Source organism: Apostichopus japonicus, chromosome 4 (genome assembly GCF_037975245.1).
Source record: "Apostichopus japonicus isolate 1M-3 chromosome 4, ASM3797524v1, whole genome shotgun sequence".
Lineage (NCBI taxonomy): Eukaryota > Metazoa > Echinodermata > Holothuroidea > Aspidochirotida > Stichopodidae > Apostichopus > Apostichopus japonicus.
In genome coordinates this window covers 11504753-11522868 of record NC_092564.1, presented here as the reverse complement: position 1 = coordinate 11522868, position 18116 = coordinate 11504753, and the positions used below count along the sequence as shown (strand labels likewise).

The 18116-nt window shown below is 37.3% G+C and overlaps 1 protein-coding gene across 1 annotated transcript; it reads left to right on the top strand.

The window, feature by feature from the left end:
• Nucleotides 1-88: 88 nt before the first annotated feature.
• LOC139966443 (uncharacterized) lies at nucleotides 89-18015 on the top strand. Its single transcript, XM_071969445.1, has 17 exons — nucleotides 89-367; nucleotides 730-900; nucleotides 1796-1963; nucleotides 2304-2522; nucleotides 3472-3666; nucleotides 5979-6218; nucleotides 7913-8045; nucleotides 8871-9228; nucleotides 9752-9961; nucleotides 11589-11814; nucleotides 12465-12661; nucleotides 13075-13233; nucleotides 13987-14222; nucleotides 14477-14652; nucleotides 15284-15441; nucleotides 16171-16488; nucleotides 16714-18015. The coding sequence occupies exons 1-17, from the start codon at nucleotides 157-159 to the stop codon at nucleotides 16975-16977; spliced, it is 3639 nt and encodes a 1212-aa protein (XP_071825546.1). The 5' UTR covers nucleotides 89-156; the 3' UTR covers nucleotides 16978-18015.
• Nucleotides 18016-18116: the final 101 nt, after the last annotated feature.

Sequence of the window (18116 nt, the reverse complement as noted above, 5' to 3'; positions counted from 1 at the left end):
AGTTTGGTCCTGACAATTTAGTCCAGAGAGGTATTGACAACAGACCTTTCGACTCGAGCACACCTTGACGCATGTACGAATCTAAAATTTATTGACTTATGCAATAAACACAATCCCGTCGAGTCGAACGCAGAATTAGTTTCTCTAAAGTACATCATGGAAAAGAACGAAAAATATGAAATGAGTGTTCCAGCCGAAAGTTATGAGAGTAAAACAAAGTCGAAAAGTGGCTGGACAACTTTCTTCATCGTACTGGGGGTGCTTATTGTTGCTACGGCTTTTATTTTGGTTTGCTACTATGGATTCAGGGATACGTCTGAAGACGCGGAACCTCTTGAGGGAACCCCTTCATCCTCGCCGGAGATAGGTGGGTGTATTACTGTTAACGTCTTTTTAAATGTCAAATATTTTGCTTTCTCACGTGTTATTGAAAACTTTGTGTTAACATGCAAAATTAATTATATATATTTTTATTTATATATATATATATATATATATGTATATATATATATATATATATTTATATTACATACATTTATATATATATATTTATTTATATTTGCATATATATATATATATATATATATATATATAACAAACATTTATATATTCATATATATATACGGTTACATATATATGAATATATAAATGTTTGTTGTATGTTTTTTGTACAATTTTTCATTTTTCCTGCCTTATGTATGTGTTTCCACATTTCTTTGTTGACGTTAGGCGGTAACTGTCGTCTTCCTATAACATCCGGTCCATGTGAAGCCTACATGCCCCGATGGGCATACGACCCACTTCGAGAAGAATGTGTAGAATTCATTTACGGAGGATGTGAAGGAAACGAAAATAATTTTATGACCAGAGAAGAATGCCAAGAGATTTGTCACGGACAAAGTAAGTTGTCTCGGGACAAGTCACAGGTCACGAAACTCACGTGACCTGTATGATATGTATTCTGGGGAAAATATGAGCTTATATTCTGATGATGTCACACTTTTGCATATCATTACATAATAGACGAACTTAACAAGATTTCCGACACCAAGGTCCAGAATAATGACACTGATGTCCAATGATTCTGTTTACCATCGTCCAGGATGAATCTTTGGAGCAATTTAGATGCCATTATTTGTAAAGGAAACGTCAGGTTCCCGTTGAAAAAATACCGAGATCCCAATTTTCATCAAAATGACTTATTAAAAAACTGATAGTCTTAATGCCCTTTTAACTTGTTAATGCTTCATTACAATATAAGGAACATGTTCGGCGGATCACTCACCGCGAAGTTTAACATTGTTATAAGGGACCGGACACCAAAGTTGTAGATAGAAGTGTTTAGATGAAAACAATGGTAGCTATAATTTCCATAATCTTAACCACATTTGTATAGTATAAGCTTTCATTTGTTTAGCTTAGTTTATTTAATGTAAGACATTTGGAAGAATGTCTGAATTTATTTTTCGTTTCCCCATGCCCCCTGTATCAGTGGCCCGTGGCCCTGCCCAACCCCTCTTCCGTCTCCCCTTAGTTTCCATCCACACGAAATCCCGTACCAACACTGTAATATGAATATAATGGGTGCCCTGTTTGACCCCTAGGAGGGGGGGATCAGTAAAAATGCACGGTATTAAAATAACAACAACAAAACCAAGAGGTAGAGCAACGATTGGTTTTTTTTAAAGGGGAAACGGTTGCTAAGGGGTTGATATGTTGTATTGTCTGTATAACACTGTAATAGCATACAGAGAATGGTACCCAATTAAAAGTACTTTAACGAATTGCTCGACAGTGGAAGACGTATGTACACTTCCGGCTGAGGTCGGTCCCTGTGACGCAGTAGAGCTCAGATGGTACTTCGATACACCCTCCGGGAAGTGTGACGTATTCGAATACGGAGGTTGTGAAGGAAATGGCAATAATTTCAGGAGTGAAGATGATTGTGAGAGCAGATGTGGAGGTGAGAGCTAAAGAGGTTGCTCATATACTTCTCAAGTACCATGATAATATTAATAATAATAATAATAATATCATAATAATAATAGTCAGCAGTTATGATTACGACGATTAAGCGACCACAAAAGTGGGAGAAACCCACGAGGGCTTATGGATGACAACTCACATACGTCATCATTTGTATATATCTTGTTAATTTTCTCTTTGTGCATAGTGTAACTCAACGTGAAAGTTTGATATTTCTGAACTAATACAAAATTGAATATAGCATAACACTAACAGAAACAAGATCAGATCAAAGTATATGAAATGTATAAAGCAAGTTTAATTGTTTATTTCGACAGACATGGGCGGACTGCCACCTACGTGTATACAACTACAAGACTCGATTTATTCAATGAAAGATGTTTCTGGTATATTTGGAACCTCTACGGACCTCAATGACGTTTGTCCTCCAGTTAGGACAGGTAATCTTAGAGAACAGACTGCCTTGCCGACAGGACACTTTGCTTCAAACCAAATTAACATTGGGCCATCTCCAATACGGTTGTTCCCTCATTCGGGTAAGTGTAGGTTATATCACATTTAGTAAATGTCTTACTAAAGAAATTATCATGTCTTATTAATTATGATTTAGCTGCATAGTCGCATAGCAGCATATTCACATATTGAAGCGTTTACGTATTGTTATTAACATTATTTTCACTATTTTCTATCTTTTCTTCATGGGAGTCTTCTGTTTTGTTAAGCCAGCATAGGCTTTTCAGAAGACTTCCATTCACATTGTAATATTTATGTGAAAAAAACAAATAAATGAATGAATATCATTCGTGGTTACATGATAATGTTCCGCTACCTTTCCAAACGTTCACCTTAAAACTTTCTTTAGCTCACAGATTAGGAATTATGTTGCATACTGTACGAGTTTGTTAATGAATTGTGAACGTGTGCAGAATCCCACTGCTGACACCCACCAGTTGGAAAATCTATATAGACTTATGATACCACTGTTGCATAACGTTATTGAGCGCGAGGCCAGAAAGTAGTTGGTATCTTTCCCTGGTAAAGCTTCTCTGGCCATTACTTGTATTTAAATGATATAGCTTATATGCAGGCGAACACAAGCCATAAATATAAACAAACTCACCCGACAGCATCACCATGCATCATCACTGAACAACAATATTGACAATAGCATCAGCCATCGACAATAACGCTCATAAATGTGAAGTGATAAAGAGCAAAGATCAGGCTACAGTCTGCAGACTTTTCATCTATCAGATAATTATATTTGTTTGGTTTTATTTCTCCTAGAAAGGACTAATTCTACAACTTAAACTCATTTCAATGTACACATTATCATTTTTTTTCAATTGTGTTATGATGTCCAATATAGCTATATATCGACACTATTTAGTTACACACAACTTCTTAGGAAACGTGTTATGATAATACAAGCGCGTTGAAAGAAAGAAGAATGACTATATATTCTTTGTTGAATATTCTACACAGCTATCATGGACGAGAGAGGGATAATATATGAGTCTTACACCTTAGACAGATGGACAGATCCCGCGAGAACCGATGAATTTTATCAGCTGACACCTGGAAGGGACGGTATGCCTTGGGATAAAATAACTGAAATTGGAGGGGGCATGCAGCAGACAAATTCTGGGCCAGATGGATCTCCACTCTCAACTTTCTCTGGTATGTAAAAATAGGAAAATTAGTGTATTTCTCATCAGTTCTACGTGAAAATGAGATTCGGTGTTTGAGTCAAACCATTTTTTTTTGGTAAAGAAAGTCAGAAATCTCATCATTATCATGTAAGGTGCTATAATATTGATATTTAAGGTATCTGTACAAATAGATAATCTTACAAACAGTGTAAAAATGAACGAAACTATACCGACAAAACTGTATTATGAATTCAGGTATAGCCATTCATGGTGAAGACACAGTAATGCAAAAAAAAAAGAACAATTACACCATGATGGCAGTGTAGTCCACGGTCATACACTGATGTGTTATAATTAATACAGTGAAAGTTGATTGGAAAAAACAATGCAGTCCATCACACATTACAGCGACATAACACATGTAGTGCAGTGAACATTGCAACGTAATAGTATTGCATTACTCAATGTGTCACAAGGTGTCACTCAAAAATAGAATGTTACACTATGAATGAAAATTTGACCCGGTGTATCGTATATTTCTTGAATTTTTATTATTGTCATGATATTCATCTAATAATGTACGAAATAGGCACAAAATTTGTAAAAATGGAATATAAAATCTTCATAGACATAATTTATTATCTTCCAAAGTCCAAGAGATCTATCAAATCGGTTTTTGTAGCATCATATCAGAAAGCTAAAGAAGGCGAAGAGATATCAACTTTTCCTGATAAATTTTGAGATCACTTGACAATTTATTGTTTATAACACAAATATATACTCTAATAGTTACTATATTTGTTTTCTTACAATGAGGTGACATAAATGTTGCAATCTCAGGGGTTATTGGGTTAGTTATACTTCAAATTTAAAATATGGCATAAGTTTGTAAACTCGTAAATTGTAGAAGTTGTGCCCTAGTGAACACAGTCTTAACGGAAGAACACCTTCACGAGTAGTCAAACAAAATCAATTGTTATATTTGGGCACGCGCATTGTTTTAATCAAACATATATTAACCATTCAATAAACTGTCGTGCGTCGGCGGGTATAGGAATGATACCACGAGATAAAGGCCATCGTGAGGAAACATGTACGTCCTCAAACAATACTCAAACACAAAGTCAAATAAACAACTTTGACTTCTATTGCTTATTAATAATCCATTAAACTCACCATGCACGAGTTAATTGCATGCAGTCCATGGTTTGAGAGCGTGATCAATCTATAGAATGACAAATCACTTTTCCTTGATCACGTAATCTCCAGGAGGCCTGACTCATTGTTTATTCCCATGCAGTCTTATATAAATTCATTTATTTTGTCTGACATTACAATGTCAAATCTCTAGATTGGAAGTCAGTTCAATCATATCTGCAAACTATAAGTATGCATTACACAGGTTAAGTTTCCTTCCCTTGTAACGAAATTACATTGCACTGACAATTACCGTGGTCCTGAAGGGACACGTGAGATGTATTGTATTATTATTATTATTATTATTATTGTGATACAATAAAACGACATCACAAACCAAAAGTGGATCTTTTAATAGAGTAGACGACTTGCAACAAATTTGTGCCTTTTGACAGGAAGTCAAATTGTTGAGTTTTCATATAAACTTGACAACAAGTCAAAGACAAATTACTTGTCAAAATTTTATTTGTAAAGCTGATCTAGCCATTGCAATCTTTAAAAAAAAAACTGGAGTCAACTTGTCGAGTTGCTGTGTTTTCCATAAATAGAAAACAGATCGAAATTAGGAAATATGTTTTGATTAAGCCTTTGTCTGTAGAGTAAAAAGTAAGTTCAAGTCTTGACAAAACAAACAACAATTTAAGCTGTCGACAGGATGTGTTAGATATGTTTAGATTTGTTTACTTTGCAAATTTAACAGTGTTTGAAAATCTAGATCGGAATAGGCCTATAATTTTTCTTCTTGAGATGCTGTGTTGTGCACATTAAATCTATAAAGCTCGTCTGTCATAATTCAGAACCACAGTAAGTGGGTACAGCCATTTTTTTGACAAATTAAAAACTGAAATAGAATTAACCCGGGCATCTTCCGTACGGCTGCCATTGTGATTTGGCACGGGTGTAGTCGTATCTTAGTGATGGTGGTAATGGTGTAAGAGTGGCGGCAGAGGTGTTAGATCGTCCTCTTGGGCCACAAATGTCTTTACACCATCGGGTTACGATTGGTATTGTCAAGGATCTGTAAGGAGTGGAACAGTTGGAAGGGTATTCAAGTCATCTTGTAATACACGGTACAGGGGGTGGATCCAAGGTTTAAATTGTATTATTGATTGATTTGATTTTCAAAATCAAATTCACTTTCAGGATTGACTGGTATTCGAGTCGGGATTCAAGATTCTGGCGATGCTGAAATGGTTGATTTCGATATTATGTATGCTGACTTCATGTATCAAAACGATCAAGGCAGTTTAGAGCTACCATTGGTCAGAGGTAGCGCGATGCTGACCCATATCTTCAACAATGCAAACCCTATCATTACACCATATTGTCTCACCGCCATCAACGGTGAAAACGTGAGCTATGAGTGTCCAGAGGAAGAAACAAGTACGTACATATCATGGTCCATGCGCAGAATAGAATGTTATCTTGCAAAGTTAAAACGTTTGTCACAATGTAATTTTTAGTTGCCTGTGTTACCCACTGGCGGATCCAGGGCCTTTGTTTGGGAGGGGCCAAAGTGGCATTAGAGTGATATGGGGGAGGGGTCTAAGGAAAATTTGCTATTGCTGAATGCCCTCAGATGCAATTTGGTGAGACAAAAGTGTACAATGGTGATGTTAATTTACTTCTAAAAAAATGTTTCCCAGGTGTAATTTTCTAAAATATTTATAAAACAAAGTTGGGATCATCTTTCTCAAGAAATTTTATTTCTCTATAGGTTATAAATTTCTTACAACCAGCCTGTAACTGCAAAATGGTGTTATAAACTGTAAATCCTCATGCTCATACATTTACATAGCTCCCAACTCTTGAGAAGGCAAATGCTGGTCCATGCCACGAATCGCCGTCCTGGGGGAGGGGTATAAGGAACTTTTGATTTTTTTGGAATCCTGGTGATGCCTACATGTAAAATGGTGGCTTTTGTCACCCAAAATTTTCTGAGAAATATGCATTTTTTTGTGTGTAACATCAATAAATTGAATAGTAGGTGATAATTCATTCTTTCCCGTGGCATGAAAATGTTCGCTGCTCGCCCCAATGAAAAGAATTATAGGCTAATTTGAGGTTCAAATGATGCTGTAAAGGAGGTTTTATACTCTATTATGCTAAATGCTAAAGAAATGATGGTTGCTAAGTCAAAATTTGATGCATATTTTGTTATGTATACTTGCCAATTACAATGCGGTTTTTTCGGACGCTTGTGCGGGTCAGCGGGTTTGGGTGTTAGAATGCGGGTCTAATTCCCGCGAATTACGGGTCAGTTGGGAGCTCTGCATTTAATTTTAAAACAGAAAACGAAAAGATTTAGACTAGTCTACCACTGCTATTCCTCTCGATTTTTTTAATTTCCAATCATATGATTTAGCGGATGTTCGGAAACACTTTTTGGCTCACCTTTGGGGGGGGGGGCCATGGCCCCCCTTGGCCCCCCCCCTTGGATCCGCCAGTGGTGTTACCTGTTAGATTTATATATATTATTACCTCCGTTTCATTAACAAAGTCTGTTAAAAGTATCTCTTTCGAGATCCGGCTTTAGGGATCACAAATGATTTCGAGTTGGTTAGCATCGCCATCATGTTTGATCTATAGAGTAAGGCAAAATATGTCACCAAAAATAGAACTAGTATTGTTCGATACCGACGACATACGCCTACAGTGGAATTACCACCTTCCTTACCGGTTTAAAACCTCTGGACATACAATCAGACAATCAGCGTCCATAGTCTAGTGGTTAGGTGTCCACATATAAAGCGGGATGCCCGGGTTCGAATCCCGGTGGAGGCTGGAAATATTTCACTGTTCTTCCAACTCACTACAATTTCAAATACGTATACTTTTATATATATATATATATATATATATATATATATATATATATATATATATATATATATATATATATATATATATATATATATATATATATACAACTATATTTCCATTTCCTTCTTCTCCTTCTTTTTCTTTATTTACAAATGTGACTGCTCTGGGTTAATCTCCTCAACGTTACTCTCATGTATAACACAAACTATAAAATTCATTTGATTTCTAAATATATGTTTACTTCATGTCGACAGAGGCTGACGATGGCACTGCCTATACTGAAGTGTCGTGTAATAGCGACGAGGGTGTCTTATCCCTTGTGGTGCACGCAACTAAACGGATTCCTATGCTCACAGACGTACAATATGCTGCTGCCGTCGAATCAGAGTAAGATTTCGTATTAAATGAAGCAATCGGGTTTAAAAATTGATCATCATTATAAACAATACTCGCCCAAAAAAATGGCTTATTCAATCCTTTTATGAACTTTGGAGCTAGGAACACCTACATATTCACGATTGTGCCGACATCGCAATGCTTTTAATATTTCGAAAATGTTCAACAAAAATTACCGCAAGCCCTGTTTCTAAAGTATCATTCAACACTCCTCATATTTTTTTCATTTTTCGACTGCGTACAATTCCATTCTCTGTTTTGCCACTAATCTGAATTACTCTGAATTTTTTTGGTCTCCTTATAATTCATCATCTTCTTTGCTATTCGTTGCACCTCGTACATTGTAATTGTTTAATATTATATCAGTAGAAGCATTGAAGCATTGAGCATTGAAGCATTAAACCCATTCGTACATAGTAATTGTTTAATATTATACCAGTAGAAGCATTGATGCATTGAAGCATTGAACCCATTCGTATATTGTAATTGTTTAATATTATACCAGTAGAAGCATTGAAGCATTGAGCATTGAAGCATTGAACCCATTCGTACATTGTAATTGTTTAAGATTATACCAGTAGAATAATTGCAGCATTGAGCATTGAAGCATTGAACCCATTCGTATATTGTAATTGTTAAATATTATACCAGTAGAAGCATTGAGCATTGAAGCATTGAACCCATTCGTATATTGTAATTGTTTAAGATTATACCAGTAGAAGCATTGAGGCATTGAACCCATTCTTACATTGTAATTGTTTAATATTATATCAGTAGAAGCATTGAACCCATTCGTGTTTCGTTCTCAACCTGCAGGTGGGATTCCTCTAGTCAAATGAAGATGTGTGATGAAACTGTATGCACTTTGGCCAGTGACGGTATGACTGTTACCATCAACATACCGGATGCAAATGGCACGATGGCGTTCGCCATTAACATCGTGAATATGTTAGTGATCCCTCAGAGCGATTACACCTACTGGTACATACCAAACCCAGCCCTTACAACCTGTGTCAGCACTCCCTCGATGGTTACCATGTACGCTGGTAAAATGCCCGTGTGGTTCTACGGTACCGCTACCATAACAAATGCTCAGTGTCATGGAAATGACTTATCAGATGCCATGGTTGATGTCACACTCTCACTGAGCAATGCTGCACAGTTTCTGGACGAAGTATGTATATTGGAAATGCTGTTGATGCCAAACACATGTCAGCCCCTCCCCCTGCTCCCTCCAAAAAACTCTTAAAACATCATCGTAATCATGTTTTTGGCAATCCACATAAAACCAATAATCATAGCCAATAGATTTTCCTATACTTCTGTAAAAATATTTCAAAATTAAAGACATTACATGGTTTCCATCTCCCACGGTCTCGTTCTTTTTACTATAATTCTGGAAAGACAAAAACTTGATGCGTTACTATGAAGTTAAGAATTATTGTGATAGGATCCCTCCAGTAGTTTCCCCGACCAACATGAGCTGTAAACTAATGAATGCCTGAAATTGTCAGAAAAGTATAGTTTTGGTAATATCTGTCCCGCAGAAAGAAAGAAAAATAACAGGTGGGTCCATGTAGGCCCGTATCATTGCCATTTCCTCGTGGTAAGAACATTTAGCAACAATTGATAAGTATTTAAAAGGAGAACAAGAGGAGATAGTATACTTATATCATCTTGTTTTACTTCACCTCTAGATTGATTACATGTTAGTCGCATCTGATGGTTGGACGGCTGATCATGAATGGATCCCCTGCACCCCGGACGTTTGCCAATTGATCGATGGCGGGATGAATGTCGTCTTTACGTTAACACCCACTAGTGAGGTCACTTATTTTGCAGCCAACGTACATGGTCAGTTTATAATAAAGTCAGAGCCGTGGAACTGGAGGCGTCAACCAAAAGAGGTACGCTTATTCAAGAAATAAAGTTAGTTAGTTATCAAGTTATCAAATTAACTTTGATCGAAAGCTTCGTTTTACTTCCATAACATGGCTTAGATACCCTACTCAGGCCTAGATATACCCATTGTGAGCCATGATGTATTATGGGGTATGGAACACGCCAATCAGTGCATTTCCCATGAATTCAAACAAATCTCTAATTTCATTTATGAAGCCAGTTTGTTTTTGAGGTATTGCAAAAGTTTCCCAAGTATAGCCACATCGTTTAGGGCATCTTTCTGGACTGAGCTTCATCTAACTGAGGTCACATACTTTCGGATATTTTCAATGAATTTTGCCCTTGCAATAAATATATAAATACCATATATTATAGTGCTGTTATCATAAAATAAAACATGCTCAAGAGCACTGTACAAAAGAACCAAAACCTGGAATATAAAATTACCCAACTTAAGAAAACCTCAAAGTAATAACAACAGCAGTAAAAGTAAAACATGCTCAAGAGCACTGTACAAAAGAACCAAAATCTGGAATATAAAATTACCAAACTTAAGAAAACCTCAAAGTAATAACAACAGCAGTAAAAGTAAAACATGATATAAGACAGGGTATAATAAACCACAACAAAAAGAACATAAAAACATAAATTAACATAAATATGGCCACTGTAAAGTGAATAAAACAATATAATGTGAATATGATTAATGCCCATACTCGAGTCTAATAAGTCTATCTTAGTCGTTATACATAGCTGGGGTGATGTATGGTATTGTATTGGACACAGTTGGCAATGGTATCAGTCTCGTAGCCAGGCTAGGGTATGTGAGACGTGTTCCTCTACCTCTCTACATACAGACTAGTGTGTCTCTCGTTTGCCGAAACTACGAACATAGTCATGATTCCCAATATCTTATCTGCAGCGATGGAACAGGTACAGTACCTTGCTGAAGGTGGTGTCCGTACAAACTAGTATATATACAAAGCCATTTAGGATGCTTTATTAGGCTATGACTTATAGCCTATTACATATAGCAAACTTTAATAGACCGAATGGTGATACACCATTTGGATTTATTTCACTCAAATTACGAGACCCAAATAGTGTCCCATCCTATTGCTCGTTCCCTTCTCTTAACCAACTAAATATTCTTTGGTGTGCGGACATGTTTGATTTAAATCGCCAGGTGTATTTTTTTACCATCCTATTATGCGTATATATTTGCATATGAGCGAATGTCGAAAATTCAATAACATGTCGTTGCAAACCAACGCTTGCATGCTTGAAAACTTATAACTCCCAGCAAAAATACCTTGACCTACACACAGTAGAAGTGGATCCTCTCAAACGTTTTCGCTTTTTGAACCAATTCCCACAGGGTGAAATGAGGGAGGGTAGAGTGGTTTGAAGGGACGTGATAACAGAGCTTTATGTAGCATTAAAGATGACACCCTGGTAAAAGGCTTAAGAATTTAGGTCGGCTCTGAAGGCGATGAAAGCGGATGGATGCATCTCGAGTTTGAAGCCAATCCGTGCATCTAAGCTTAGCTGTGTACCTGGCTATTGAAACAATAGTTGTATCTTACTTTAATATTACATTCAACTTCTTTTTTTTTTTTTTTTACACGTTAGATAAAATGTCCGTGGGTTCCAGAGACCACCCAAGATATTTCCATTACAGCAAAATCTTTCATATTTGAACTAAACGAACCAGGAGGACTTGGTTTAACCAATACTCGGAAATTTGTGGCTTATTTCGACAAGGACATGGTAGTTGAAATCAATGATGACGGGTTGTTTGAATTTGAACCACAAGCCGGTGGCATGTTTACTGGACATATGCAACTTGTCTATGCAGGTAAATATCAAACAAGATATATTCAACTTAGGAAACAGGGAATTGTTCATGGAAAACGGCCAATGTCCCAAAGTTGTTGATATGTTTTGATTAATTGTACTAACTTCTAAATGGATGGGGAGGAGGCCACGTGTTAAAAAGAATTCGCAAAATTGTGTGTTATGCATATATGCAATTAGCAGATCAAGAAAGGCTAAAAAAATGCTCCTTAGCAAAATGTTTTCCAAAGTGTGTGTGTGGGCAATTTCAATCATTTTTATTTGCGTAAGGTACCGCACTTTCCAAAAAAGTCAATCAAGTTATAGAGCCTTGGTAAGAGATTAGTAGTTACTATACAAAATTGATTCACTATCAGCCCATCAATATATATAAATATATAAATATATAAATATATAAATATATAAATATATAAATATATAAATATATAAATATATAAATATATAAATATATAAATATATAAATATATAAATATATATATATATAAATATATAAATATATATATATATATATATATATATATATATATATATATATATATATATATATATATATATATATATATTATGTACCGTTACGTACTGTTAAAGTGTTTGATCTTAAGCGTCCACAGCTATTTCTTTACCAGTTTGGTTGCTTTTAATCGTTGCTAGGTACCAGTGCTAAAGGGGACTACACGATGGCGGAAAGATTAGATAAATACGCAGGGGTCTACTCCTATAAACCAAAGACACGTTTTTGTGTGGAAGGAGACGTCGGACGAATTAGCTATGATTGGAATAAACGAGGAGAAGATTTCTTCGGACAGAATCCCAATCATGATTTACTAATGGTAGCACTACCTCATCACGTGAGTATTATGTAATTAAAATTGATGTCAAAAAAATCAACGAAACTTGCGCATGGCCGGATCCACGCTATAGAAAGACTACTAATTTATTTGCGGTTTTCACTACAGTTGGATAAAGAAAAAATGTCAACCTACGCCGGAAATAACGGCCACAAAGCAGTCAACGGTGGCGGACTGGCCACACGGGCATTTAGGCATGCCCGGTGGGCCGGTGGCTCGGTGGACCGGTGAGCTGGGGAGCGTGCAAATTAGTACAACTGGAGTACAAATCCATGAGTATGAGTACGGAAAATGTACTCAAATACAAGCACAGACGCTAGCACTACAATTCTTTGGAATTGTGTGGACCATTGTTATTCACATGTTCGTTTATTAGTATTAGGCCTACTCATCATGTATCCTCTTTCTTTCAGGATGAGCAACTAGAGGCAAGTAACCTCATAGATACCCCATGGGGGTTTAAAGGTCACGTGGGAGACCGATGGATCCTGGAAGAAGAGCTCCCGATATCAAGCCTTGAACCAGATATGGATGCTGTGAACAGAATCAAGAGTACTCCTGACCGTTTGAATGTAAGTAAATTGGACATTGCTATCGAGTTAAAACTAATACTTTGTACTGTTACTTTGTAAATGTTGACGGTGTTTGGAGAGACGTGATATAGGATTCTTGAACCTTTTTAATCCTTTGGGATCTCATGCCAGGACCTTACTATATGATAATGTTGTAGCCGTAAAGATCATGCGTAAAGATCCTTAGACAATACTTTTGCACCATCAAAATAAACTCTTTTTTCAAATTCCAACCACTTTGTTAACGAAAAATAATATGAAAGTCATACAGGTTCCTTACATATGAGATACCATGAAAAGGTAGAAGCAACGCAGAGGAACGGGGTGGGGAGTCACCCTTTAGTCTTGTGCTAGAAGAAATTCCTTTGATATACGAGAAACGTTACGTCCTAAGCAGATCCTTAGATCGGCCTATCTATGGGTAGTAGAAGAATAACCCTTTAAAAAGAGGGTCACGATTATTTAAGCATTCTCTTTAGGTTAGTAGTAATAGCAATGGCGTTCATTCTCTCCTATTTCTCCCCACTCACACACACATGCTCTCACAAAAGAATACGGTAGCCACCCCCCCCCCCCCCTCCTCTCTCTTCCTGAAATTGAAAGTCGGGTTGAACAAAGAACAAGAGAATGAGACAAGTATATATTGGCCGTTTCCCCAACAATAATAAGTTGCTCCGTTCCAATCAATTTCCAAACCAATCATCATATCCACTGGTACGTACTCTTTAATTTCAATCGTTTTCTACCCAACAGCACATTCTCGCGTCAATTGAAAAAGACGCTGCATTTGAGACGCTGGTGGAGGATTGTACCAAATCAGGAGCTCAAAGTTATTGGGCGGGTAAAAGTATCTCTATGGTAACCCGTCTAGCAACCATATCCAGAGCCTTTGGAACGAATCATTATGTGGAACTGGATGAATCCTTGCGAACATGCCTAGATCTTTGGCTTGGCATAACGAGTGGTCTACCAGTCGAAAACGTGTTCAGGTATGACTATCGCCATACGATAACCCTCCGCCCACACTGGAAACCTTTAGAATAGAGGTCCCTTTATGATACAATGGTGTTTGGGAACGGGGTGCGCTTGGGTGTTGGTGGGGTGATATGTTGACGTTAATTTATTCTCCGAAAAGTCAGTTAACATACTCTTTGTTGTCATATAATCATGGCTGCTAATGTTTAAGCTAAAGACCAAAGAGACTGAACAATGCTTGGTCTCTCATACACATTTTCCTTACTAGGTATGATACTGTGTGGGGAGGTATGTACATGCGTAGTGCTGGATTAAACGAACCTATCTTTCCTTGGACAAACTTTGGCTTTGTTTCCTATGCGGATCACCACTTTCATATTGGATATTGGATCTACGCTATTGCCTACTACGCTAAATATTATCCAGAATGGGCTAACAAAGAAGGTGAGTATAACGGACAAGTTCTTCGGAAGATGCTGACGTTACTAAAGACTTACTTTGAACTACGATCAGAATGACTGCAACTTAGTCATTATTTTAGACGTAGGCCTTTAGTGACTGAAAAACAATTCTGATCGATCCCACGGGTATCATACAGTTTGGGTCTTTACCCTCTGCCCCATTTTCTTCAGTACACTTTCTTTGAGATTACACATTTGTCAATGCAGAAAATTAATATCATAATTGTAAACTTGAGCTGTAAATTGCCGCCCATCAAACTACTCTCCCCTAAACACAATAGTTAAAAAGCAATAATATTATGATGACACGTTTTGACGTTCCTATTTACTGAACTCCATTTCTCGTTTGGCTGCTCTGACTTGCATGACATGAGACTTGCTTTATGAATATTCAAGCCACTGTATCAGTTGAGTGTAGGCTATATATATATGCTACAGAATATATATGGTACAGAGATGCACAAGGTATGTGAATAAATTTATTCATACTTAAATATTATATATATAATATAAGAGCTGAAAAATTTGTTTCACAGCCCTTCTTGACACACAATTAGACGGCACATTTTTGCTAGTTGAAATTTGTTGTGATTTCAAAAACTTTACTCGCACAGATAACAGAATTCGCATTACGTCACTCGCCAGAGATATCGGGAATCCAAGTAAGAAAGATGTGTATTTCCCAACTGTAAGGCAGAAGGATTGGTATTTTGGATCATCATGGGCTACTGGGATCGGTGGAGGCGCTAGACAAGAAGAATCAGCTAGTGAGGTACGATTTTTCGACTAATGATGTAATCTTCATTATCCCCAAATATGCGCCCCCCCCCCCCCCCCACATCCCTAAAGAGAAAGGCCAATTGTGGTCAAACAGTTCCATTGTCAACCACACAGCATTTACTTCTGTTAAGCAGTCATGATTAAAATGTTAAGATATTTTGTAATTTTTAAGCCCCCTTGAGAGTTTTACGTTTTTAAAACAATGCACTGGTGACCTTTGACTTAGACCTCTGATGGGGTGTGGGGGCGTGCCGATGGTGGTAAATCGTAGGTCAACGATGTCACGTTGTTTTAATATTTACAATCCCGCAACAAATGTTCGCAAACACTTCCCATTGATTAAACGCAATGGGTATACTTGTACGAAGTCATCTGAATTGCCACATAAGAGGAAATTATTTCAAGTGGCTGGAATCGAGGCTTGTTGAACTGATCAATTCTACTCAGTAATGTTGCTAGACAAACTAGCTCATTAATAGCTAAATAGGGAAGAAGTTGGTAGACAATTTCGGTCAAAATTTCCTTTGATGAAAGCTATAACAATAGTCAAATGACCCGATGCAGGATGATGGAAACTCACGTTACACGCAGTCTAGTGAAATATAAATCAATCTTGTGGATGAGTGACGAATTCCTATTCTGTCCCATCACATCCATCCCTTCCCTTCCTTGTACATACCTTTGGAACTGTCCACTGGACATCATATTCTTATTTTCCTAGGCCATCAACTGTTACCACGCCCTCGGTGCTCTTGGAAGTGCTATGAACGATCCCGTTATGGAATCGTTTGGCCGTCTTATGTTGGCAACTGAGCTGCGGGCAGTTCGTTACTACTGGACCGTCCGAGAAAATAATCGCCACATCTTCCCAGAGCCTATAAAGAAGTACGGCGTTCTGGGACAACTACAGGAAGATGGCATATTTTACTACATGATAAACTGGGAGTGTGATCCCGACCAGTTCCCACAGCGTCACGCGTGTCTCGTAGGAATACAATTGATACCAATTATGTCCATCTCCCATTGGTATGTGGACCAGGTAAGACCCCAGCTTTACCAGAAGTCACTTGGTATTTGGATATTTGGACCTCGACATGCAGGCAAATACATGTTTAAATACAAGTAAGGTCCTATTGGTTTAGAGCGATATTCCGCATACTATAGGGTAGGACCCAAAAGTTGGTCGTGAAAATTGTTCGAGACCAGGCCCTCCTTACTTTCATACCTCATAACTCTCTGATGCCTTTTTGATTCTTTTTTTCAGGAATGGGCCAACAACGTGTACAATATTTGCAGTTGGGCGATTGATCCTAGCTCGGCCCCAGGAGGTGACATGATAGACCAAACTTGGGATACGTCTGAGCCAGTCTCCACAAAATGGGGGGCTTTCTGTCAAACAGTTATGTCCAAGAAAGACGAGACAAGCCAAACGGATGCCGTGGAGTACACAGTTAACCTTGATACCGCAGATTTAGAACCCGGAAGTGGTTTGGCTAGTAACTTGTTGTTCATATATGAATCATCATAATAAGGAGAGGATCATACAGTTCTCAAGAATATTGATAACATTATACTCCCCTAACACACACTCCCCCCCCCCCCCCATCCCCAAGTATATTTAAGGTTCCATTATGGCTGAATTGGATACATTAATTACAATTCTGAAAACAGAATTAGTTTGTTTTGACCAACAGCTTATCAGCAGACGTGTCAAGAGCCACACCGAGCTCTTAAGACAATGTCAGCCGACCCTATTATTAAAATGTCGAATATACCCCCATGACCCACCCCCCCCCCACGTCAGGCCTGTTTTCCAGGATATATCCCTATCATACTTCTAACACTTCCACTAATAATACGCGTACTAAACAAATCGTTCCAACAATCATTATACCGGAGCTATCGAGAAAGTGATTCCATGGCCTACCACAGATTCATTACGGTTTTTCTTTAACAACCAAAGTTTCTCTATCTTTTGAGCATCCTATATTTCATACTGCCTTCTTACATGTGATATTAACAAAGTTATTCTTAAGTTATCACTATATGTCATGATGTCAGCGGGATTCGGTTACATGTTTCAATTATTTTTGTTTCAAAAAGTACTATGTTGCTATTTGACTGATTACTTCAGAAGAGAGGCGATTACTTCCATGGGTTCCCCTCCAATTGTAGTTTCTTGTGCCTATGAAAGTTGAGAAATTAACCGGAGGCCAACAAAATATTTCAGCCAACAATGCATCAGCTAAACATGCAAACGTATCATAATTTAATATAATTTTTTTTTTATCTTAAGTAGAACATATGAATCAAATGACTAGTCAAAGCAACGACAACAAGTGTATGACAAACTCATCATGCCATGTTTAATTAATTAGTTTAGATAACACCTCATTAGTTTGTCTGTCTTTCTCTCTGTCATTCTTTATACAACTGAGGATCAAATACATAATTAGTTTAGATAACACCTCATTAGTTTGTCTGTCTTTCTCTCTGTCATTCTTTATACAACTGAGGATCAAATACATAATTAGTTTAGATAACACCTCATTAGTTTGTCTGTCTTTCTCTCTGTCATTCTTTATACAACTGAGGATCAAATACATAATTAGTTTAGATAACACCTCATTAGTTTGTCTGTCTTTCTCTCTGTCATTCTTTATACAA